Genomic DNA, 26,827 nt, shown 5'->3' with positions numbered 1-26,827 from the left:
GAGGACTGGCGGGCATTCCTAGCATGATGGGAGAATGAAGCAGGAGTTTCCTCTGCTTCACAGGAAACCGTCAAATGCCAGCTCCAGTAGCACCCCAGTCCTGCCCAGCATCTACAACAAGATGGTGTGGAGTGGTTCAGACCAACTGCCCAGTTTACAGGATGCCCCTTTCCTTGATAGCTCCACCCTTCCATTCCCACTCTGTCCAGGGCTTCCCCAAGGAAAATTAGTTACTAAAACTGCTCAAAACAAGCTATTTTTGACTTTATAAAACATAAAAAAGTATTTGCCACATAAAGAAGGGGTGATTTGAGAAAATATTTAAATATTTTCTATTGTGCATAACAATCTCCTGGGCAACTTATTAAAAACGGCGATACCTAGGCCCCAAAGCCAGAAGTTCTAACGCAGGAAGGGGGCTATGGTGGTGTGGAATTGGGGGTGGGGGGGCAGTGATCTTAAATTTTTAAAAGCACCTAATGCCATTCTAGTGTAGATGGTCTACAGGCTGCACTGGGAGAAACACTGCCTTGAGAAACTATGGGTAAAAAGGAAAATTTATAATAGGGGTCGGGCGAGATATTTTGAGGTGATGAAAATTTATTTCACCTAATGGCAAACCCAGTCCTATTTAACCACTTAAAAGAAAAGCCAATTCTCAATTTTTAGAAAGAATACAGTAACATATTAAAAACTGATTTTCTAGGCTAATTTTATGGCCATTTCAGAAAATGTGGTTATTTTATTCACAAAGCTATTTAAAGCAGATAGTTGTCAAAGCTTTGAGGTGAATTATAATTCAATGGCTTGACCAATGAAGTCTGAAACATTTTGCAATGCTGTACTTGGAAAAGGATAACAAAAAGTTAAATAATAAAAAATTCAATTATTTTAACCCAAAAACGTTTGATGAGTTTTCGTCTACAAAGAGGTATATTTATCTTAATCAAATCAATAATGTTGTTTATTTTTTAAGTCATTTTAAGTTACTAAAATGTGAAAGTTTGAAAACAAAAATTAAATGGCTTATTTTGGTGAGTTTGAACCTGAAAATCCTAAACTATTGGGTAGTATAGTTAATTCAAATCTCTCTTTCTTCTGTTCATGCACAGACTACAGAAAAGTTAATTTTCTTGCCTTTTCAAGAACTTCCCAAAGAATGTTTACATTCAATGATTAGTTCATTTGAAGGAAAGACTCATTTCATATTTGCAGAATATGCTATTGAATGTGCTACTGCTACCAAAAACTGGGCTTTTACTTTAAGATTCTTTGTTGAATCAAGATGCTGAAGTAACTTCCATCAGTTGGCTGCAGTGACTTAAAAACAAAATCTCTTCAGCAAATGTATCTATTTCCTGGTGGTTCACCCTTTGCCCTCAAATTTATTTTAATAGTGTTACAGAGAGATACTCGTGGATATGTGTTTCGAACCAGTTCTTTCTCAAAAGTGAGAGATGACGCACAAACTGTTCTGACCTAGTTATAAAATTTTAGAGAAACGTGTCTATCCAAAATTAATTAGTCAATATCCATCCCATGGACGTGTTTCAACTTCAATTTATATTTGTTTTTTTCACTAGATGGAAAGCAATATAAGTAAAAGCAATTTGCTCTAGCTTTAGTTAACTTTGATTCCAGCTTATATGCTGTTCGTATTTATACCTTAAGTCTGAAATCTAAGTCAAAATCCTTTTCTGGAAATGATATAACTTTTAAAATTCCAAGCAGCGTATTATGTATCCCTTTAAGGCACTCATACACATTTCTCAAAGCTCTTTCTTTAGATCTTATAAGTCCTTGTAGATGGAGAAGAGCACTCATTATATTTAAACGTTGTTTTTCTTACAACACAGTTCAAGAAGTGAAAAACTCCATATAAACAAGTAGCTTCTTTAGGATATTTGTCTTTCTTATTACTAGGTCAAAGTACACAGTGGCATGCACACGCAGATGGCTGAATTTTTCACTCTTTTTTACATTGTGTAAACCCAAACCTTAGATGATTCTTTTAAAATAACCCGTTAAGTACTTTTCTGATATTGATGCTTTATAGCAATTAAATGTCCTACTAATGTTTGTCCTGTTAGATACATGATTAAAAGTTCCCAGTCAAGATGGCAGGCAGACTACCTGCTGTACTAAGCTCTGCTCACCCCAAATCTCTAGAAATGACGGAAAAGATAATTGATTAAAAAAAAAAAATAAACGCACTGGAAAACAAGGAAGTAAACTCACAGTGAACCAGAAGCCATGAGAAATCCCTAAAAGACAGATTTGAAGAGAGGTCAGCTGAAAGAGCGGGAGCCAGGAGAATGCGGGGCAGGAAGCGGCCCTGGGGGAGCACTGGGAGGAATGAAGCAGGTATAGGTAAAGCCAGGCGGCTGGACTTCTACACAACACGAATTGTGAGAACAGTGACTCGAGCCCCTCTCGTGGGCGAAGCTGAGCAGAGCTCTGGCCACTGCTCTGTCCAGGAGCCAGAAGGCTCTCCTGGTGAAGACTCGCCATCCAAGCGCCCAGCCCACAGCACTCTCAGCCGCTCCCTCTGAACGCTGTCCCTCCCCCCAACCTGGCTGCACAAACTGAAACGGCAACAGTCTAACTGAATCTCCACCATATGCACAAACATAGACTCTCCAAACGCTGGAGAAAACCCGAACGCCGAGAAAGGACTCGGGAGTCAATAAATAGAACTCACGTCTAAGGAAACAGTGATACAGCAAGAGAGATGCAAGGAGATACTGCATCTAAAAGAGGACCAAGCAGCTGTTGTGATAACGAAATCTTTTATGTTGTGTTTACACAAATAAAATGTGACTTAAGGTCTGCAAGAATGGGATGACGTTCTTACTGGTATTGATTGATTACACGAAGCTACTGCTGATGACTACTGTGTATTACTCAGCTACTTTTCAAAGGAGTCTTTATTCGAGCTTTATCTTTTTCTCCTTTAACAAATATAACTAAATTGCTGCCAATGATTTGAGTCTTTACGATATACCAGGAACTTTTTAAGTGCTTTTTATAAACATTTCTGTTTAATCCTTATAATAACCCTATGGCAGAGTTGACTTTCTATCTCCATGAACACTTGAGTAAACTGAGGCTGAGAGAGGCTAAGAACCTTCCTTGGGCCTCCACAGTAAGCAGTGGAGTTTGTACTGGACCCTAAGGCTCTCTAGCAACAGAGCATCTGCTCTGAACTTTCCTTGATGAACAGTTGTGTAAACACCTGCATTTCTCAAAACAAAAGAAGCACTCCTGTCTTTATAGTACATCTCACTTCCTATAGATCACTGTGTTCATAGTGCTTTCTGGAAGCTCTCCTATCCACTTCACAGCGAGATTTAAAAAAAGTTTCTAGCTTACAAAAATACAGTGACAAGCTTGAAAAAATTTGTTTTTGTCAATACCACATCCACCCTCTCCTTTTATCATTAGGTTCACAAATGCAGGAGTCTATAGCATCAAAACTTGAGAGTCCTTTTCTTCAAACTCAGCCAGAAAGCATTAGAGAGGAAAGGCACCCTTTAGTTTAGGACAACTGCTCAGCTTTCTTTTGCATTGACTTAATTTCTTTTAAGTACTAGATGAACATAGGCCTATTTTGAAGACTAGATGCTTAATACACTAAACATTGTTGAAGAAAAAGGTGAGTGTTGTTACCAGGTGGTGAGTTAGATAGATAGTCGGGTAACTAGGCCAGTACAGTTGCACTTGGGTGCTGGTCAGATGCAGAGCATAGAAACACCCAGAGATTTTGACTCTGCCTCTCCCTTACCCCTCATGGTCAGTTTCAGTGGAGGGGACTCGGGAGGGCCATCACCAAGCATGGAGACCTCCCAAGGGAACAAGTGTGGTCACATTGGGCAGGACCGTGGGCTGCATTGTCATTCTGGCCTCTATCCACATAGCAGCAGTTCCTACAGTGATACACAGTTATTCAGGTTTTCAAAGTCTGTTTATCTAAGCACTTCCATTTTTTTCTTTGCCTTGAGTATCACCAGAAGTGCTAAATATGGTTTTTTAATTTAATGAATAGTAATTATATGTGCCATGTGGAAAACACTGTGCTGAGCTAACCTGAAGGCCACTGCACAGCAGAAGGGGAGAAGAGAAATGAAAGTGAAAAGGAATAGAGAACAGAAAAAAGGAAGAAAGGAAAGAAAAGGAGAGAGTGGCAGGAGTCCTTGATTACAGATGTTCTGTGGTGGGAGCACTGCGCTCCTCCAGCTGATGGTCAGGGTCAGCTGCTGTGTACAAGGTAACCACCAACTGTCAAAACAGTGAACCAGCTAAAGCCCTTGGAATGTTCCGGATACCCCTCAGTGACCCCTGGACATCTTTGTGGTCCAGCAACTAAAAGATTAATGACCAATATAGCAAAGGACTTTCGGGACTCTGGTGCCAGCCACCCAGATGTTAGATATTTGAATAGCACCCTTGTGCTTTCTCTAACTAAGCAAATTTTTAAGATCAACCATAGGATACTACCTGTTTGCTTAAACAGATCACTCACTCATTTCCCTGTTTCGATGTAATCACTAACTTCTAGTATTGTGTCTCAGTATTATAGAATTTATTTTGTTTTCAGAAAATACCTATGGCTTAGAAATCCTTCCTCTTCCCACCATCCCCTTCACCCCCTCCCCACTGTAATAGTTCTCATAGACTGCAGTGTTTCTTAGTGTGGTCCAAGAAGAACCTGCATTAGAACTGCCTGGTGATGTTGATAACCATTTCAATTCCTGGGTTCCATCCCAGGCTTCTTGAACTAGAAAGTTTGGGGGCATTCTTATGCAACTTAAAGTTTGAGAATCTTTGAAAGACTAAGGCCTAATTTTGATGTTCTCTTGCTCCTTCTGAATACATTGTTCTGAATTCTGAACATATTGTTGAGATATGTGTATGCATACACACACACACACACACACACACACACACACACACATTGTTGATCAAAACATCTATCCGTTTTGGCCGTCTTTCTCCTGGGAGACTCATTTAATGTCAGAATGATCAGGAAGACATGTAAAGAACATTGGTTTGCATGGTGTCTTTGTAATATTTTAATTCAACAAAGAATCAGACAACTTTCAAATCCCAGGTCTGGTAGAAGAAAGCCACTCTCCAGCACTCTTATTTTTTAAGGAACTCTGGTTAATAGGCTCTGAAAATAGGCAAGAGGATAAAACAATCTGACTATCACACCAATTTGGAAAAATTCAGTTCCTGTCCTTCTATTTGGATTGACCAAACTAGAATAGACATATTCTATTTATCAGCAGTTTGTCTCTAGTAATATAATGGCTATCAATAGCAATATAAAATAAAACCACTTCCTCCCCCTAGCCATCACTTCCTACTAACTCCTTCCACTCTCAAAAGAGATGGTGAAGAGGCCTTTGAATAAGAAACTTCTGTTTGTATGCAAAGGAAGACAACAGCTGAGTAGAAGGGTTTGGGTTAGAGACAGCTGAACTATTCCAAATAAAAAAATGGAGAGGGTTCTCATTTTTCTCTGCCATTGAGAAGGAGAGGTCAAAGAAATGAGGAAAAGAGATGAGAAGGTGAGCAACAGGGCAGGGGACAGGAGACTGAGTTGCAAAATGCCTAGCTGCTTTTGAAAAACAGTGGTTGCCAATATTCTGTTTTATGTTTCTCTCCTCACTGCAACATGAACTTCTCCATTTCCGCACACCTCAGTGAAGTCTGTCACGCACATGCCTTTAATGAGCGGTTTGCGGTGAAAAGTAAGGAAAAGCACCAAGTCTTGGTGGGTGACTGCAGTACAGCATGGGGGCAGGGAGGCAATTCCTAAACCATCCAAGTTGGAAGAAGCAAGGGCTGAAAGCCAGAAGTGACCTTGAGAATTTAAGGCACTTGGTCAGTCATTGATCTCCTTCAGGATCATTAGATTTTTTTATAAAACATGGGCTTGGCCTTTGGAATTAACTTTATCCAGATTTTAAGGAGCACGTAGCAGCTTTTCTATTTCTTACCTTAGATTTTTATTTTAAAATCATGTTGACGTGTGTAATTCTCCATGGTTTTTTAGTACTTCAGAATTCAGCCACCTCTTGGTCCTTATGCCTCCATAAAGCTCAGCATGTTCTGTGGGTTTTACTGACAGATTTCATTGACCCAAAAGAAAGGAGATTTGTGGTGATGGTGTGAAGGAATGGAAAAGAATACGATGAGAATGAAGAAGAAAGCAGGAAAATAGGAGGGAGATGGACGGCTGGGGGAGTAGTGGAGTATCATTTGCTAGGTTGAGTGGCACAGGCTACAGCTGATTTGTCCCCTCCAAATTCATATGCTGGAACCTAATCCCCAATGTGATGGTGATAAGAGGAAGGGCCTTTAGGAGGTGATTAGATCATGAGGGTGGAGCCCTCATGAATGGGATTAGTGCCCTCATAAAAGAGACTCCAGAGAGCTCACTTGTCCCTTCTGCCATGTGAGGACACAGTGAGAAGACAGCCATCTATGAACCAGGAAGTGGGTTCTCACCACACACTGAATCTGTTGGTGCCTTGATCTTGGACTTCCCAACCTCCAGAACTGTGAGAAATAAATTTCTGTTGTTTCTAAGCCATCCAGTCTATGGTAGTTTTGTAACAGCAGCCTGAACTAAGATACTACTTCATCTTGTAATAGTCCACCCAAACAGTAGGTCCATTAGATAATCACTCAGAGTTAGCGGAGCAAGCAGGAGTTCCCAACTGGTAGATAGAGATCTAGCAGAAAATCTAGAAACCACATCTGGTTGCAGGCCACTCAACCAGAGCACGATTATTTTCTCCCCGTGAGGACTAAGAGCTCAAGGCTTCAGAGAAATCAAAGACAGCCTCTTCCTACAAAGAGTGAGGTTTCCTGCTTATCAAACTGCGCATATTAGGTCAAGAAAATTCTCTCTAATTTAGAGTAACATGAATGACTGAATGTATTTTATAGACTTGCCTTATCCTTCTTCCACATAAAACTGCTTTTGAAAAAATGGCTGAGGAGCAGGTCATGGTTGTATTTGTGTGTGTGTGTGTGTGTGTGTGTGTGTGTGTCTAGATTTTTTATGTGTCTAGTTCTAGATGAACCAGAAGCTAAAGGCTGGAGAGCAGAAAGAAGCATGGGTCCTGGCGAAGCCGCCGTCTGGATTCTCAATAACTGGGAGTACGTGGGGTACCTCAGCTTCTTTAAGGTGACCATTTGGAAGAGAAATAGGAAATACTGTAAGCTTTTAAAACAAACAACGAAGAGGGACTCTTGGGGGCATTAGTCTAGGTTTCTTTCTCCGCTTGATAATAATTGAATGACTTGTATTCCAGATAAGGGGAACAAATACTCAAACCCACTTTGAATATTTACCTGCCTTGTCATTTTGGGGGACAGATTTTTAGTTGCCTGGTTGCACTAATCATGTCCCCATACTGGGTGCTTCTGAAAATCAGATGAGCTACCTTATTGCTCTGAGAATTATAGGAACATGAAGAAATGAGAGTGGGGTTACATGACAAGAACCTTTCCCTGTGCCCTTCTTGATCTTAACAGACCTACTGCCGCCCATGGCAAAATACCCACTGGGTTGCCAGGATCATGCTACTGGCTGAGAAAGCCGTTGTGGCACACAGGAGTGCAGGTGCAGGGAGATGCAGCTTGTTGTCGTAAATACAAACAGCTGATTCTACAGCACAAATTTTTACTTTGGGGAAAGAAAACCTCATATGGTTTTTGTTCAGGTTTTGTCTATAACCAGATGTCTCATCTTCGGTTAACTTTTCCTGATAATATCTATTGCTACTGGGTGTTCTAGATGTTTTTTTCTACCTTTGATATGCCGGACAGAATGAAGTATAATCTTTTTTCTTTAGTAGCAATTTAAACGGAAGAAAAACATGTTTCTTATCTATTTAGTAGTGGTTAGTATAGCAGTTAAGTTCTCCAACTTTTGGGCTTTTTTTTCTTCCTTGTTTCTCATATGTTGGAAAAACAAATAATCTAGTACTCTAGATGGTTCTCTGGGCTTTAGGGTCATGTCATAACGATTATGACTGTGGTTTCTCTAAAAGGACAGGGAATTACCAGATATTTTTGTAAAAACAGGTAGCTGGATTATGGCTCCTGAAGCATAATTTTATTCTTCCTATAACTGGCGTTGTTCTTGTGTTTTAAAAGTTAATTTCATTTTGTTTTGAAAATAAAAAACATATGTACAAAGAGATGCTTTTAGCACATAAACTCATCATATTCAGAAATAGTTTTCATCAAGGCAAAGAAGGAGCCTTTAGTGGCAAATGCATATTCTGGAAATCCAATCTTTTAAAAAAGAGTTTTATTTGGCTTGGCTTGGAAATTATTTTAACAGATTATATGAAGCAAGGCATCTCCTGTCGCGCGAGCAGACTAAATTATAACGTGTACATTTGCCCCAATCTTCCTATCTAGTTTTTTAAAAAAATTTTTCTATGTGTGTAAGCACAATTGAAAGTAAATCAGGAAGAGCTTTTATGTGTTTGATTATTAGACTTGTATGTATTTGTATTTGATTCTTGGACTTGACTTTCTTTTTAATCTCTTTCCTTTCTTAAGTAAATTGCAATTTCGTTTTAATGCTTTTACTTCTATGGGTTGCATGACTCTTTTAAGAATTAAATAATTTTGATGAAATTTGGCATATATTAAATCATCTCATATGCATTTCACACCTTATTTAAGGGTAAGTCAGCCATTGTAAAACAAAATATTTATTTATGGTACTAGTGGCCATATCTTTTTGATCTAGCACAAATGCTACTAATGCTGATACAATGCCAGTTGATAGGCAATATTTCCATATTTTCCTTTGTAAGCAGCTTAAAAATACACCAGCTTCTGCCTCTGGATCACAGGAAGAGTTATTACAACAGGGTAAATCATGGCATGTTGCTCTGAACGAGGTTTTACAGAAATCTCTCTTCCCATAGCTAAGAAAAGCAGCAGTCCCTCTTCTAGACATGGTGAATATCACTGTAAGGCAATTTTTCCCTGTAAATTAAATGATAACTGTGGACTGCTGTTGTGCTAAAACTAATATTAAAAGACTAGCTGGTGCCTGAGCAGTTAAGAAAGAATTTTGAAGGTCAGATTGAGCACCAAGCAAGGAACCAGGAACCTAGATCTACTGAGGGGACTTTTCAATGGCAAAATGACTTAGACCCTGAAGCGAGGGAATTTGCCTTCCCCAGGGGTCCTCTCCTTTTCCTGTCTCATTTTCCTATCTGGTATTCTATTCCTTTCCTAGTCTAAGCATAAACTGATTGACTGAGGAAGGCTTAAAACATTTCTTTTCTCAGGGAATTTGCAGGTTAGCAGAGGTCAGATTCTATCAACAGTCCAGAAGAGAAGCACCCATCGGGTAGCTGGATCTCCTCATCGCCCCACCTTGGTTGTGTCCACAAGACTCCTTAGAATAGGAGACTAGGGGACGGGCCGGAGAGTGGTCACCTAAGTGTCCTTGACCAGTGAGCATAGTCCAGAGGACATGAAACAAGGCTCGTGGTGGGCATTCAATTCATGTCAGTTTCCTCTCTGCCATCTTGCTGCCTGCCTTGTGAAGGGGTGAATTGATGGGCCCTTTGGAAATATTGCTGACCCCTGGACTATAATTGAAATACTTAGTTGGTATTAAATACTGAGGGATGGGACTTCCAGGATATCCCTCCTCCAATTCCCAAATAAAATAGTAAAAACAAAATAATGCAAGATAAACATTATCCCAAACTCGCTAACAGCCACCACACAAGAAAAGAAAAATAACCTCGTGGGTGAACTTCAAAAGATGGTGGCTAAGGGAAGAAACAGTAGGTTGTGGAGGCAAGTGAAGCTTCCCACCTGTTCCCCAGGCCCAGAACCAATACTGGAGGAAGACAGCAATTCTAGAAAAACCTGTGAATTCCCCCTAATACACTCCAGCTTGGAGAAGTGGACTCAGGGGTGAGTGAGCAGCCTGGGCAAGGTCGAGGAGAAACCTATAGCATGAAAGCCCTAAATACCACAACAGGATCGTACCAGAGGCAGAAGGGAGGTGAGCTGCCATGGCTTGTCTTGCCCCAGTACAGGACCCTGAACGAGGTCTCAGAATGTAGAACAGAACCCAGGTCTCCAGCAAGGACTGCTCTCAAGACCAGCACAGCTATCCTTTGCTCCACAGAAAAGTGGATTCAAAACAATACTCAGAACTCAAATTGCAGCTCTCAGGGGAAGACAAACTTATCACACTGGATTAGGGCAAGCAGATGTGTTTGTCATCCATCAACTAGACCAAAAGAAATGGTGGGACCCCTATGCATATGGAACAGAAAATCCCTGAGAGCAAAGAGGAACATCATCTCCCGGAAAATATTGATGATGGAATAGTTGACACAGACATATCTTGGCTAAGTTTTTTTTCTTTCTTTCTTTATTAGGATGAAGATTGTCCTTGAGCTAACATCTGTACCAATCTTCCTCTATTTTCTATAGGGGACACTGCCACAGCATGGCTTGCTGAGCAGTGTGTAGGTCTGCACCTGGGATCCAAACCCGCGAACCCTGGGCCACCGAAATAGAGCACGTGAACTTAACCACTACGCCACCTGGCTGGTCCCTTGGCTGAGTTAACCTCAGCCTTTAACCTTAAGGTTTAAAAACCTTAAGGACAGAGATTTCTTTGTGAATCCAGACAGAAAAGCAAATTGTTTTCAAAGGGGGAAATTCAGGTTTGCCTCAGACTTCTCCACAGTAAAATTGAATGCCAGGATAAAAAATAAAGACCATGTAGGTTGCTTATAAAAATGATAAAGACGTTGGATAAAAGAAGTCCAAAGGCTGCTGGTGGGAGATGATACAGCAGGGAACAGCTTGTTTAGGAGAACAGGGTTTAGACTGAGGAGCTGGTTTGTCTAAGAAGAGCAGAAGAGAGAAGTTTAGAACTCGGAGAGGAAAGACAAAGACTAGGAAGGAAGCTCGTAGATTTGACACGGGGCCTTGTGTGGTTAAGAGAGAGGATGCTCTTTCAGAGGCATTTCTGGTTTAGAGTTAAACCCAGGTAGGCTACTCAATTAACAGTGAGTGGTTCCTCAGAAGCTTCAACCTGGATAGAAGGAAGACCTAGAGGTCTTGTGGAAAACTGCTTTCCCAGGGATTGAGGAGGGCAGGTGAAATAGATTGGGCTCAGGCTGGTGATAAAAATAAGAGAGGACGCCAGCCACAAAGTGCACACCAGGCCCCTGGAGAATTAGCAGAACAGGGTGTGGACGGCCTTGTTGCCACTGGGAGCTGAGCTCCACTTTTGAGGAACTTCCACTTCCAGTCTGTGCACCATAGGGCTGTGCCTCCATCTTTTCAGTGTTCTGAAATAGCCCAGCCTGTGAGATGTTTTAGAAAAAGTGTCCTGGGGTCTGCTTTTTAGGGACCTCGTTCTTAGATTCCAAGCACACGGTAGCATATCAATGCTGGTAGAAACCCTGCTGTAAAGAATCCACTCACTCCCAAATTTCTTAAATGTGTTTGAGCACAGAACCTCTTTTTCTTTTCTTTACTTTTCTTTTTTTTTTGGTGAGGAAGATTGGCCCTGAGCTAACATCTGTGCCAATATTCCTCTATTTTGTATGTGGGATGCTGCCACAGCATGGCTTGATGAGTGGTATATAGGTTCGCACCCGGGATCTGAACCCGGGAACCCCCAATCTGAAGTGGAGTGCATGAACTTAACCACTATGTCATCGGGCTGGCCCCAGAACCCCTTTTTCTTGTAATAGCTAGGAGCAACACACACTGATATAAAACATTTTTCAATATATAAATATCTGAGAAAGTAATTTTAAGAGAGTACGTGTAAAAGGAGAGCAAAGGGAAAGAGAAAGGCGATAGCTTCAGGGTCTGTGAAGAAGAATCTTGCCCCCTCCCAGAAATGAGTTACTTGCTGGTGAAAATAGCCCAAGCACTTTTTGGTTCCAAATTACTATAGGCTGGGTTAGTCAAAGTGACACATAAACAGATAGGGAGGGGATGAGTCAGACCATTAGCCCTTTGCTGACACCCTCTGGGACTCTGGCCTTACCCCCTCAGTTGTCAAGACTGATCCTTCTTAAAACTAACATATGGAAAGATGAGTCTTACTTTCTCTCAGTATTAAGAAGAAGACTACAAAAAGAGTTGGATGGAATATTTCCCAGTAGGTTTCACTAACTCCTACATGCAAAGCAGCAGTCAAGTCAGAGGTTGTTAGCAACCCAAACTTTGCTGGTGAGGCATACACCATGATGCTTGGGAGGAAGTCCTTTCATGACTGGCCTGGGAACCAAAAGGAACCAGAGAAAAGGTTAGTTCAGAGAACAATTTGACATTTTGGATTTTTTTTTACCCTAGGCTTCTGTAACTTTAAATGGTTCTGGAAAAAAGTTATTAGGTCCACATTCAGAAAAGCAACATGTTATATTCAAGCCTATGGTTTATGAGTAAGTAAGCTGAATAGATATACAATATAGACCTTGTATATAATACTCATTTGCATCAAAGCTCCATTCAATTGAGTGCAAGTTTATTGGCAGGGGTTATCCAATTTGTTAAAGTAATTGCTAAGCTATAAATTAATACTAAATTCTGATTAAATAGACTTTGGTGTGAGGACAAACCTGAGCAACTAACAAGTTTATATTATTTCTGTCCTCCATGTAAATAATAGTAAACCAGCTGGTCTCTGTCTCCATGGAGCTTATAGTGGTGTTTATAATTTAAAAAAAAAAATGATGTTTCAACCAAAGAACAGAGAAAGGGAGAGGATTCTTTGAGTTTCACTTACGCTTGATTTATTATCTCATGACATCCTATGTTTCAAGAGAGGCAGCCCAGCAAGGGAAATCAGGCCGGTGGTGGGGAACATGGGTTCTGAATCAGAGAGACATGAGGATCAGCTCTGCCCCTGCTTAGTCACTTTACGGCCTTGGGCAAGCTACCTAACCTCTCTGAGCTTTATTTCCTCATAAAATTCTTATTTCATTGGGTTCTTGGGAAGAATAAACAGGGTAATGTGTATCTGATATCTAACAAATCCTTAATAAATACTAAATATTTTTAATGGCTAATATATTGGACAAAGGTGATAAAAGATGGAGGGCAGATTTGGGGATGAGGTTTAAGAAATTGGATGTGAACTTGGAAAGAAAGGAAGCAAGTGGAAGGCTAAGAAAATAGTTTTCGAGTTTTGAAAAGCTACAGAGTTATTAGATGAAGCTTTAGTTAATTTGAACACTATATACTTTCTAATTCCGGTATATTTGTAACCTTCCTAAATGGAATGCTAAATTACTGTGTATTTCTAGCATCGTTTAGGAAAAATAGCAGTCATGGGATCCAGTCAGCAGACCTGACTATTAAGAAATTCTTCGTGTTTAGAAAATAAATGCTTTTTTTTTAATGACACATATACAAGGTTATTTTCTGTAGCATTTTTCTAACAGCAAGAGTTTGGAAACAATACAAATTGTTAAATAAATTAGGTGAGTCATCCGCTTACCAAAATATTATGCAGCTCTAGAGAATAATCAATTACCTCTTATTAAAACGGAGAAAGATATATAGGATTTGTTATTGGTATTTTCTAAAATAGTGAAGATCAGAACATCGCATATAATATTCTACTTCTTGAATAAAAAGCAGGGGGATTAGTATCTATATTTATATTTGCTTGTGTAAACAAAGAAACTTTGAATGGACATAGAAATTAAGAAGAATAGTTTCTATGTGGCAGAGGTTGGGAAGACTCAGCAAATGGCAGACAAGAACCAAAGGTGACTTTTCACTGTATACTATTTTATACTTGCTGTTTTTTGAGCCAGATGTAATTTCTATTTAAAAAATAAGTTAAAAAAATATAAATGCTTTAAAAAAATGTGTATGCTTTAAAGGGTGTTATTCGGAATTTAAAGTTATGAGTCAGTTTGCTTTATCCTGACACCAACCTGAGGTCAGTTTAAATTAAGAAGGATTGAGTTCCGATTTGTGGAAGAGGTGGATGAAGAGAGAACAGGGTCTATTTTGGAGCATAATATACACCAAGGGATCATCAGTGGGGTACATTGATGAGAGGATTTAGAATCTAAGCTGTGTCATGGGGCACCTGAGCAGTGGGGAGGCATGTCGGGGTGTGGGGAATGGGTTGCAAAGGGAAGGAGAAAGAGGGCAAGGATCAACTCTGCTTACTAAGTAATCTTACTTGGGTTCCTTTGAACTATATTGCACTGAAAATCAGCTCAGTGCTGGCCTTTGCCAGGACTGTTGTGCCAGAAAGAAGACTTCATTAGCATTTCAGTAGCGTGACACCAGACAATTGGTTACCACCAACCAACCTGGTAGTGCAATGGAAACAAAGATGGAGGAAGTAGAAGAAAACTCCCCAGGATTTCTGCTTAACATCAGAACAGCTCCTTGACATGAAGTCAGAGCCATAAAATAGAGGTTATGATAGTTAATTTTTTATCTGAGGTAAAGAACTAAGAAAGAGAAATAAGAAGGGATCTTTTAGAAGGTCTCACAAAAATAACATTTCTGAGTGATGGATCCACCAGTATTAAAATGAGAAGGAGACAGATGAGGAAGACACAACAGGTGTAACAAGGCTGAATCTTTCTAGAAGATAGATGATCATGGAGTCTAAACTTGCTTTCTACATGATAGATTAATAGGCGATTTGATCACTATTGGTTGAACAACACTGAAAATATTGATCACAGGAAGATGGCATATTGCAAGATGCTTCTACAGAGCCAAAAAAGAAAGACGGCCGTTATGCCTAGAACTGCTTTAATTAGACCACACTTTTGGAAGGAGAAAAATATGTCTAATAATGGTGTGGTCACTTGTAAGCATCTTTTTCTCCCTCCTCACAATAAACAGTTGCATATTATTTGCCTAAAATATTAGTCATTTCAGGCGTAAGTAAGCTTCTTTCATCACAATGCAGAGTTACAACCTTTACCAAGTCATTCAGTATCAAACTACAGCATGTGCCATAGCATTGTGGTAACATCTCTGGGAGAAAAACTATTTACCCTGAAGGAGAATAATGTACCCGTTTGTCTGGTGTATTATCCTAGCTATGTACTACTTCATAAATCAGAAAAGTTTAGAAAATTTTATACTGAGAAATAGAAAACAGCTAAAATATAAAACAGAAAGTGCCATTTCACAAGAGCCTGTTCATCGTTTACTTGAATATAGGGCTTAGGAAACGTATGATGAAATTATGGACATTTCAAATCACTTGGAGGAGGGTTTCTCACACTCTATACTATTGATATTTGGGGCTGGGTCATCCTTTTTGTGGGCACTGTCCTGTGCATTGGAGGATGTTTTAGCAGCATCTCTGGCCTCTATCCACTAGATGCCAGAAGCACCCTCCAGTTGTGACAATCAAAAGTGCCTCCAGACACTGCCACGTGTCCCCTGGGCATCAAAATTGCCCTGGCTGGAGAACCACTGACTTAGAAGTTTCCTCACCTTTCTGTATAACTCCTTTGTGGTAGAAGGGGTAACACACCTCAGTCTCATTCAACAGAAATGAAACCCAACGAAGGAAGTAAATGAAAGGTTATCATTAAGCAAAATCACTTAACGATCAGGTGGATGTATTTCCCCCCACTCCCCAAAACCAGACCACCAAGGCATTTTCTCACGGAATTCTGACACAGAACTCAGGATTTCTACCTTCTCAAGCCTCCCACACGAATGAAAAAAAAATACCACAGTCATTACATACACAGGAGTACCAGTGATGGAATCATTCTTTGCTACAAACTTTTCCCCAGAAGCTAAAACACCTTCTGCTGTGGAATAAAACACGTTAAGTAGCAAATGAGGAAAGAACTTACTGTTTCCAGTTGCGGCTTTTCGGAATTTCGTCAGGTCAACATTTGGTGGTCTGTTGGGTTTTGGGGGAGGTGGGCCCAAGGTAAACAAGGGAGGCAATGGCTTCTGCTTAGGGGTGGCTGAATTCTTCTCTCCCTTTTCCTTTTCTTGACTTTGGCCCCATGGCCCTCCCACGGTCAGCTTAGAAGGTGTCTTAGGGAACTTGGCAGGAGGGGCCCCAGAGGTCGACTCTTCCTGATTAATTTTGCTTAAGAAGATGTTCTTAGCAGCATCTATCTTCCTCTCTTCTTTTCTTTCTTCAGCATTTTTGGAGAGGCCTGGGCCTCCTCTGCTTGCAGCAGATTTCAGAACCACTCCAGGAAAAGGCGAGCTTGATGTCTCGCCTCCGTGGTCTTTATTTTCTGGGTCTTCCCTTGCTGGTTTTAAAGGGCCGGTTTTGGACTTGGCTCCTAGCGGGGCCGGGAGTCCTTTCTGTGGAGCTGCATTCTTAGTGGGGCTCTCGTCTTCTTGGGAGTCCTCGGTACTCAGAGACGGCTTCTGGCCAATGATGGGTTTGGGGAAGAGGAGCTTGGGGTCATGATCTGGTGAGGCTGACACAAACTTGCCTTTGACTCCAGCCACCCTGGGGAACACTTGCCTCTGTTCATTTTCCTGGGCTGGAGGATTAGACCCGGGCTTCGGGCCTGGTGGCTTTAAGTCATGGTCTTGGTTTACACTGTGAAGCGAAGGTTTATTCCCAGGAGGCCAGGGAAACACAGGTTTGGGATCTTCTTTGGGAAGGTTGATGGGCTTGGGGCCTGCAGGTTTCGGAAATCCTGCTTTCACCTCAGGGTCTCTGCTGGCTGAGTTTGCCGGTGATCCAAATCTTTGGCCCACTCCAGTCGGCTTTAGAAATGGGGGCTTGGGTTCCTTGTCAGGCTTTTCCTCAGAAGAAGGTTTCACTCCCAAAGGTGGCTTTGGGGACCCAAACCTATGTACGTTGCTAGGTCCTGTAGGAGGGCTGGCATTTCCTTGGTTGTCGAATAAGTTCTTTTTGGCTTGTACTCCTGATGGTGAGTTTTGCCCTGTGACTTTGAAGGGTCTGTTGACCGAGACCTCCTCTGTCGGGTTGGCCCCTGTGTTAAACTTCGCCATGAGGGACTTCACATCTGCTTTGCCATCCTACAAGCATAGGGAACAAAAACTAGCTGAGAACCAGAAGTCTCACTTGCACAGTTTAAAATACTACACTTTAAAGGGTTTCCTGGTTTGAGGCCTGCAGCGTTGCTGATTGGTTAGCGAGATATTGTAACATTTATCTTCCTCTATGGCAAAATAAGCTGTGAGAGTTTCTGGAAGGGGGAGGGCTATTCTTGCACATATTTTTTTTTTTTTTTTTTTTTGGTTGTCTTAGACTGACTTGCTTATTTTTGTTTAAGTCACAACTTACCTTTTCCCTTTCCTCTCACTGTTTCTCTAGCTGTCTTGTTGGATTTACTCTTTGTATTTGTCTATTTCGTTTTACTTCAAAAAATATGGAAGTGATTAACAAAGGACTTCTTCCATATTTTACGGTGGAGACTTTAAATAGAAACTGCACTTAAAAAATGAAAGTCAGCTCTTCTGTAAATTTAGGTTGTATGCTTTATACAGCAGAGTCATGTTTAACATCTCTGTGGTTTGCAAGAGTTCTGTCTTTCCCATCGACATTTAAGATCAATCTGTTTACTAACAGGGAGATGTGGCAGAAAACCCCACTCATTTTTATAAGAAAGTAATAAAATGAGGTTTTCTACTATTTTATAGTAGAAAATTTTATATTTATAAATTTATAAATAATTAGTGCTAATGATTCAACTGGAACCAGACTAGCAGACAGCATGTGCTCACTTTCAGGACTGGTCCTGTCTAGGGTGCATAGTCTGGGGGCAGGTGGGGAAGGTGATGAGGAAGCACTAGAGACTGGCTGGAAGTCTCATATCCAGATTTCTCGTTTCTCCAGGCTCATTTCTTCTATAATAACATCTATAACTTCTTCTCAGAAGTCTTGCTACACCGTCTCTGTCCTCCTTGTCTAGAATTAGGGTATTATTTAGTAGAGGTAGCAGGCAGTCACCCTTCTCTGTGAATATCATCCCATTTAATCTGGAAGAATCCATGGTCTATTTGTTCTTTCTCTCAAAAGCCAGGAGTTGGAATTTTCTAGTTCTTTTAGAATATTTGAAAATCTGAGCCTTTAAAAAAATCACTGAAGATACACCTCTGGCCATGACAATTTCCGTGTTCGTGCTTTAAAATTCACCTACAAAATGTTTTCTTTCTTCCACCCCGACCTATTGTTGCCAAATACCCACACACATTTCATTCTTCAAGGCCCCACTCAAATACCACAAAACCAGATCCTGTCCTGTTAGGAAGATTTGCTCCCTCGTCTTAACTCATGTAGTGCTTCAGGCACCTCTAAAATGCCACTGTGTCACTTCCTTTCCTAATAATAAGAACCACCATTTAGTGTGTAAACGTGTGTCCTTGATTCTGAACCATGCACATATCTATATGGCCCCATCTCATTCTTTTAGAGAATGGCATTATCTAACTCCATTTCACAGGAAAGAAAAGGGAGGTTGAAACAGCAGGAGGACATCATGGAAAGAGCATGGGAACTTGGTTTGAATCTTAGTTCGTTAGGGGCCTCAGCTGCATAATCTATAAAATGGGGATAATAACACGCATCTACCAGAACTGTCATGTGCATTAGAGATGGAATTTGTAAAGTGCCTGCCTAGCCCACAGCATGGGCTCAATATACGGAGACTATTATTATTAGAAATGTTAATTAGTGTATTCAAGGGCTCACAGCCAGGAACTGTGAGCACAGAGATGCCGAGTCAGGTCTGTCTAGGGCTCCAAACTCCAGAAACTGTCTCATTCCTCTTTATATCCCCACAACACCTGGACCAGGGCCCAGCACCCTCAGGGTTCTAATACATATTTGAGGACTGAAGGTTGACACTGAGCTGAATACTGTTAGTAGTGACTTTACAAGAAATGAGGCCCTCAGTGGGAGTTTCTCTCTGTATCAAACTATAGTGTGTGTGTATTTGCAGGATAGGGGTAAGGAATCTAGGCAGGAGGAGAAAACCAGATGAGAGCAGCATTTTCCTGCTTGAATTTTACTCCTTTAATTTACTACCCTAGATCTGAGTTGCTGAAAACATCTTGTTTTCTATCCTTCCTCCCTAGACCACTCATTTTTTTTTTCCTGTGAGGAAGATTATCCTTGAGCTAACATCCGTTGCCAATCCTCCCCTTTTTGCTGGGGAAGATTGGCCCTGGGCTAACATCCATGCCCATCTTCCTCTATTTTATGTGGGATGCCTGCCACAGCATGGCTTGATAAGCGGTGTGTAGGTCTGCGCCCAGGATCTGAACCTGCAACCCCGGGCCGGGGAAGCGGAGCACATGAACTTAACCACTGCGCCACTGGGCTGGCCACCCTAGACCACTTTTTTATTCCTATGATTTCCTCAAATCTTCAAGCAATCCCTGAAGGCAACAGGCAGGAAGACACTGAACCAGGGAGAGTTTGGGTGTTGGCGGAGGGAAAAGGAGAAGATGGGTCCTGCCCTGTGCCTCCAGGGAGATCATAGCCACGGAGAACTCCAAAACTTAAGACACATAAAGAAGTATCAACACAAAAATTTGCTCCCCACCTGGAAGACAGTCTGTCTCCGGGGAAGAAATCTTTTATTCTAGACTTGCTCTGTATTTTGTAATTTATATTCTACATCTACAATTTCTTCTAGATTTACAATAAGAGGCTGCACAGCAGAGTGATTAAGAACACAGACTGGGGAGCCAGACTGCCTGGGTTTGAATCTTTCTAGCTATTTAGCCTAGGGCAACAGATATAAGTTCTCTTGGCCTTAGTTTGCTCACCTTTGTCATGGGAATAATGTGTCATAGGCTGTTAGGAGATTAAACAAATTAATATTTGTAAGGCACTTGAAAGAGTTCCTGGAACATAGGAGGTTTTCCTATTTTTGTAAAGCAAGTAAAGCTTTAGAAGTCCTCTAGTCTGCCTCTCTCTCTGTGTTGGTGAGGAAACAGAAACCAAAGAATTTAAATGACATCCTACTCAGTTACAGCAACTTTGCATCTTGGATTTCATGGGGGAAACCCAGGAAATACACTGACCCATTGTCAAACTTCACGTCCTGGTTTTAGTTTAGAAAATATGGAAGTAGTCAATTTGGAATTGGAACTCAAGTCTCTTAGCTGCCAACCCAGACCCAAAAGGCAGTGCAGCATTGTGGTTAATGCACAGGCTCTGGGATTATTGACTTGGGTTCAAGCCTTGACTTTGCCTCTTAATAAGCCATGTGATTTACCAAGTTAATTAACCTCTCTGAGACTCAGTGTTCTTCATCTGTAAAATGAAAATAACACTACCTATTTCTCACAGGGTTTTGTTTTTAAATTAGGATTAAATGGGTTGATGCATGTAAAGTTCTTAGATCAAGACTTGCATGTAACATACATCCAATGATTATCTGCCATCATTGTTTTCTCTAATCCACTAGTCACGTGACATCATTTTTGCCAGGTGACCAAATTCTGAAGTTACAGTGATTAATGTTATGTCTTAATCTTAAATCAACATGACTGAAACAAACATACGCTGGACAACATAATAGAGTTACTATGTTGGAGTTTGATTTACCCACATTCTCAAACTTTTTACTGGATGTTGAAAAATAGGGAAAGAAAGAACGACAGGTTCCCAAGTAGGACACTTGGAAGAAATAGTAACAGCTATTGAGCTTACTAATATATCCAGCAAACAATAGCCCAAACTCGACAACTCTTTAATCACTTATACTGTTTAGCTTTAGAGGTTGTTTGGTTGTTATCATTGTGAATAAGTTTATTAGATAAAATTTTCAACACCCAGATTCGCCCTTAATCTTAACAATAATAGCCAGATTTCTTCCTTAATGATAACGATAGAAAGGCAAAAATGATTTAAAAAATTTTGACATTCCCCTATCCTGATTTCACTGTAGATTGAATCTCTCTTCCATTTTCTAGGGCTCTTTTACTTTAAAAAAATAAAAGAGAGTAGGAGCAATGCATCGTTGTATGATAGAGTGAAAAGTAGGCCAGCTCCAACCCTGAACCTCCAAGCCCTAGTGCCCCAGCTCTAGGAGGATCATGTGTCCTGACTTACCAGTACGGGACGAGTTCATGACTGTTGTTCTGGAATAATTATTAATAATGTTCCCTTCTACTCTCAAAATTGTCCTGCTTTAAACAATAAATTACATGGTGAACTTACCCAGTTCCTCGCTAGATGCAACCACTGTTGTTAGTTTCTTATGTATATTTCTAAGCTATACATATATGAATATATATAAAGAAACACACACACACATATCCATCCTTCCTCTCTCCACTTTTTGCACAAATGGAAACCCCTGCTTTGCACTTTGCTTTTTTCCAGAACTGATATTCAGTTGCTACCCACCAGCACAGCTGGATGCATGACAAGCAACCATTCTGATGGGTTGGTACCTGTGCAATTCCAGTTGTTAAATATTTTCAGTATTAACTCTGCCTGTCTCCTTTGCCAGTTGATCCGTATTAGTGCATATTATTTGCATGATTTTTTGAAAAATAGACTTTATTTCTTTATTTTTTAGAACAGTTTTAGATTTACAGAAAAATTGAGAAGATAGTGTGAGAGAGTCCTCATGTACTTCACATTCCATTTCCCGTGTTATTAACACTTTACATTAGTTTGCAGGACCTTTTTAACTTTTACTGATTTAAAGATTGGGCTTCTACGTATTCTTAAGAAGAGCTATTTCACAATCTGGAAGACCTTAAAGTTTAGGATATTTTAAGTGAAACAAACATTTCATCTCAAATTACTTGAAATTTCTTTTCCAAAGTCATTTGAAGCAATTCATTGTTATTTCCATCTGTTATGTACCTATATAATGTTTAGACCAAACTCCTCCCATACATGGCTCTACAATTACATAGATGGAATTGTAGAAATGCTCTTGATAGAAATGAATTTCCTTTAGCCCCCAGGGATTTCCCCCTTCCTCAGAATTATAAACCTTCACTGGTAGAAACTTATCACGTTTGCCACAGCTCTGGGAATATGGCTGTTAACAAAAATGCTTTTGCTACGTCCTCTGGATTTCCAGTTAATTCCAGATTCCAGAAAATCTCTTGCTTTTAGCAACCTACATAAAGGTAATGAATCAAGGACATACTTAAACAAAGGCTGAGATGGTATTTAGGACAGACTTCTAGAAAGTGTACACATCAAGAAAATGTTTCTTTTTGTAGCTAGTTCATCCACATATTTTTATACGGAAAATTAAAAATACTCTATCATTATTGGTAGCAGGGTTTTGTTTGGCTTTGGATTTATTTTTATAGTATTTATGCTTTTTAATATATCTTTGATATTAGGCTAATCCAGTGGTTCTCAACCGGAGGCAATTATGGCAACGTCTGGAGACATCTTCGATTGAGATGACCAGCTGAGGGAGTGCTCTTGGCATCTAGCGGGTAGAGGCCAGGGATGCTGCTAATCATCCTACAATGCACAAGACAGTCCATGACAAAGAATTATCAGTCCAAACAGTGCTGAGTGCTGAGGTTGAGAAGCCCTGAGCTAATCCTATTGCTCCTGGGTTATTGAAAATACCTTACCGGAAAGTCTGCTTTTCGTTTTTTATAATACACTCTAAAACCTATGAATAACTGTATAGAAACTAATTAATACAAAAAAGGCTACCACTAGAGACTGTTTTTAAAGTTGCATGTCTTTTAAAGTCTCATCTTTATAAATTATAGTTTCATTTTGTAAAGCACAAAAGAAATAAAACACCCATGAATCGTGGGTAACTAACGAATTTAAAATAACTTTGAAGCCTGTTTACCTCCTGTGTCACTTTTGTAATTAAAGCTAGAGGGCATGAACCACTCTATGGACGCTGTTATTCTTCCCTAGATAGAGCCCGTGGAAAAAGAGAAGAAAATGATTTCACTTGATTGCATGTAATGCTTTTAATCATGATAGGGACAGTAAATAACAATAGTTTACCCAAATTGGTTTGGTCGTTTGTTCATTCGTTCTTTCGTTCATTTGTTCGTTCGTTCGTTCGTTCCTTCCTTCCTTCCTCTCTCTCTCTCCCCGACTCTCTCTTTTCTTTCATCATTGACTGACTTTACTGTGTGTGAATTTTCTTTTTTATTGTTATCTCGAGATAACATGTCATTACCCAGGACTTGTTTGGTCTGAACTGCTGGTTTTTCTCACAGGACAAAATTAGTTGCTACCACTGACCCCATTGCCTAGAACAGGACCCCAGACATAGCAGCATCAGAGGATAGCAGGAGGATGTGACGAGGAGCGTATTTAAAGGGAAAATGTCAGGAAACCAGCCCTGGTCCTGCCCAAGCCTTCAGAGATTGGAGTCAGGGTGCATGGAAGAGGGAAGGATGCTGGTAAGGGTGGCATGCTGCATGGGAGAGCCCAGCTTCTGCTGGGGTGATGGCTGATGTTGCTCAAACTTAGGACCCACTCAGTCAAGGACTGATAAGAAGGTATAATAAAAAGACTGAGAGGATAGAGAGTTCCTCCCTAAGCCAAATAAATTTACCATCCTTGAAGTAGGAAGCAGGCTAGTAAAAATTTGTAATAAACTTAAGTGGTTCAAACTTTCACAGAGCAGTGATATTCAGCCTTACTGATTTATATTGTGTAGACTAAAGAAAATAACAGATATATTCCCACGACCAAGCCTCCCAACCCTTGTGGGCACGCCCCCCTACACACACACAGTGGTAAGTTGTCTCTTCTCTTTAAAGAGACTTGGTCTGCCATACCCAGTTAATTTAGAAAAGGGGTTGTTTTAATCTGAAAATAAACTTTCCTAAAACTCTTTATTATTAGAAATTACATAATAAAACTACTCTAATTGCTTTTAGTTGTAAAGACATTGGCTGAAAATACAGTGCTTATGATAACCCTTCACAAGAGAGTAGATGGCAAATTCACTATAGATAGTAAAACTGCAGTAATTTTTCTTTCTTTCTTTTTTTTTTTTGGGAGGAAGGTTAGCCCTGAGCTGACATCTGCTGCCAATCCTCCTTTTTTTTTCTGAGGAAGATTGGCCCTGGGCTAACATCCTTGCCCATCTTTCTCTACTTTATGTGGGATGCCTGCCACAGCGTGGCTTGACAAGCAGTGCGCAGGTCTGTGCCCGGGATCCAAACCTGCAAACCCTGGGCTGCTGAAGGGGAGCACGTGCACTTAACCACTATACCACTGGCCGGCCCCTGCAGTAATTTTTTTTAAATCCCCGTTAACACTGTCTAAATATTTAGGTAATTAATAAATCACAATTTACTTGCTTAATGTGTGTACTCCATTTCCTTAAGGAGATGTAAAAGCAAGGACCTGATTTTATTTTTCTTCCTCAAAAACAGCACCCCTCTGTCACTACCCACCCAAACAGGCACCCTCTGTAGCCTGGCACATTTCTTTCCATAATGTCTATTAAACATCTTGGCTGGTGGGCTTGACTTGAATTTCCCCATGACTGATCACGCAAATGATAGTTGAGGAACTGATTTCCTTAGCTTCTGAAAGAGTGTTGGACCCCAGTCACGAATCTATTCTGAAGAGCTCTCTGTCTAACAGAATCTCTACTTCATCACCAATGGGCTGTGGCGGATTCCAGTTGGCTGAGCCTTTGAGCTGGAGTGAGCACCAGGCCCCTCTTCAACAGGATGTGGGAACGTGCCTCTCACCACAAATTGAGTTCCTGGGGCAGGAGCAGGCTGCTGCAGACTGGGCAAGGGCACAGGCGGGAGGAGCTGGTGGCGGAAGTAGTCACATTTTTTCAGTGACTTGTGAAGCTGGAGATGGAGCAGACCACCCCAGCAGCCAGCCTTGTGTTGTGAGGTGTAATGTAGTGAGAAGAAGACACCTGGCGTGAGTGGGGTCTCTCTGGGAGCTGTGTGTGTGTGTGGTTCGCCTCAACACAGGTGAACTTGGCCATTTCCCCTCAGGAGGCTGGCCTGAGCAGCCTTGGCAGAAAACCTCTGCAGATGTCACTGTGTATCATCATTCCCTCTTGTGCTGTCTCAGGCACCTGCTGCTCTGGACCCTTTCCTTGTTCCTACTGTGTTCTCTCTTCTAGGGTGAATTGAAGTAGAGGAAGCAAGATAATTCAGCAAGTCAGAAAGCTTAGAAGGTGATGGCCCACCTCCCAAATTCTGTGTCTCTTTGAACTCTCAAGGTATATTGATCAGTTAGGCTTTTGTGTACCTTCTGTCTTTTTTTTTTTTTCTTTTAGTGAGGAAGATCAGCCCTGAGCTAACATCCATGCTAATCCTCCTCTTTTTGCTGAGGAAGACCGGCTCTGAGCTAACATCTATTGCCAATCCTCCTCCTCCCTCCCCCCCTCGCCAAAGCCCCAGTAGATAGTTGTACGTCATAGTTGCACGTTCTTCTAGTTGCTGTATGTGGGACACGGCCTCAGCATGGCCGGAGAAGTGGTGCCTCAGTGCGTGCCCGGGATCTGAACCCGGGCAGCCAGTAGCGGAGCGCACGCACTTAACCGCTAAGCCACGGGGCCGGCCCTGTACCTTCTGTCTTTAAAGACCAGGCTTGAAAAAAACAATCATTCTACAAATTAGAACTTTCAAACTTTCTCTTCCTGGTTATCCTACCAAATACTCCTGCACAAATACAGCTTTGATTTTGTCATAGCCTCTGATGGCTTAAACATAAATGAATGAGGAAGTTAAATATTACTTTCCATGTGTTTCTGAAGTTTGTTCTGCTATAAGTTTTGACTTTTTTGTGTGTGTGTGTGAGGAAGATTAGCTCTGAGCTAACATCTCTTGCCAATCCTCTTCTTTTTGCTGAGGAAGACTGGCCCTGGGCTAACATCTATGCCCTTCTTCCTCTCCTGTCTATGGGACACTGCCACAGCATGGCTTGATAAGTGGTGCGTCAGTCTGCGCCCAGGATCTGAAACTGTGAACCCTGGGCTGCCGCAGTGGAGTGCGCGCACTTAACCACTACACTACCGGGCCAGCCCCAAAGTTTTTGACTTCTCGATGCTAATGGAATGGTGACAGGATGTAGAGACTATAGAGTTCGATGTAGATAATATAGAACAACAAGCAGTCCTGAAATCTTTTATTTTTGTTATTCCATTTTATATAGTTTTTACAGCAAATTTAGCTTACATTTGCTTAGCATATATTCACTTAGTCTTCATTAACTAAATATACCAAATTAGATGATAGTCTTTGATGCATTTACATTTTGACTAATGAACCTGTAGATACTGGAAAAATGTTTTCATAGATATCTTACAGTGACTTAGTTGGATCTTAAAACTCACTTTGCTAAAAACATATGAAATTTGAAATAAAAATTCTTGATGGTTGAGAAAGATACTGTTTGACATGGGAAAAATAAAATAGAATTGTTCTGCTACCTTTTTTTTCCCAGCCCCCACAACGCTCCCAACCCACATAAACACACATACACACACAGACACACAAGCCTGGGTGGTGAGTTCCTTCTCTGCACTTGACAAGTAGCTAGAAACTGAAAGTGTATAGTCTATGTGGAGTGGGGGAGGGGGGGATGAGGCCATCTGTGAGGTTTTCTAGATACTTCCTTCCCAGCATGTGAAAAGTTCTCTGTGAAGAGAACTGCTTAGATGAGGAAGGCTTCGACAAGCTAATCAAGGCAGGTGACAGCTGCTGGTCCAGAGGGTTGGATCCAGAGAGTGATATGACGGAAGTGAAAACTAGACATTAGAAATGGAGGGTTATGGAAGGTTCCACAAACAGAGATGGGTAATATGTTGAAACCTCACTCCACAGACTATGACAATGAGGAACCTTCCCTCTC

At 40.9% G+C, this 26,827-nt stretch overlaps 1 protein-coding gene across 3 annotated transcripts in view; it reads right to left on the bottom strand.

Annotated features, from left to right (window-relative positions):
* The window catches only part of FYB1 (FYN binding protein 1), a 156,887-nt gene that overhangs the window by 74,718 nt on the left and 55,342 nt on the right, over positions 1 to 26,827 (bottom strand). For all 3 annotated transcript variants that reach the window (XM_058564187.1, XM_058564189.1, XM_058564188.1), the window contains exon 2: positions 15,888 to 17,046. In XM_058564187.1, coding sequence (XP_058420170.1) covers positions 15,888 to 17,046 — 1,159 coding nt within the window. The remainder of the gene's footprint in view (positions 1 to 15,887; positions 17,047 to 26,827) is intronic.

The sequence above is a fragment of the Diceros bicornis genome, chromosome 20 (assembly GCF_020826845.1).
Source record: "Diceros bicornis minor isolate mBicDic1 chromosome 20, mDicBic1.mat.cur, whole genome shotgun sequence".
NCBI lineage: Eukaryota > Metazoa > Chordata > Mammalia > Perissodactyla > Rhinocerotidae > Diceros > Diceros bicornis.
The sequence above is the reverse complement of the archived record's forward strand: the minus strand, read 5'-3'. Positions and strand labels throughout refer to the sequence as shown.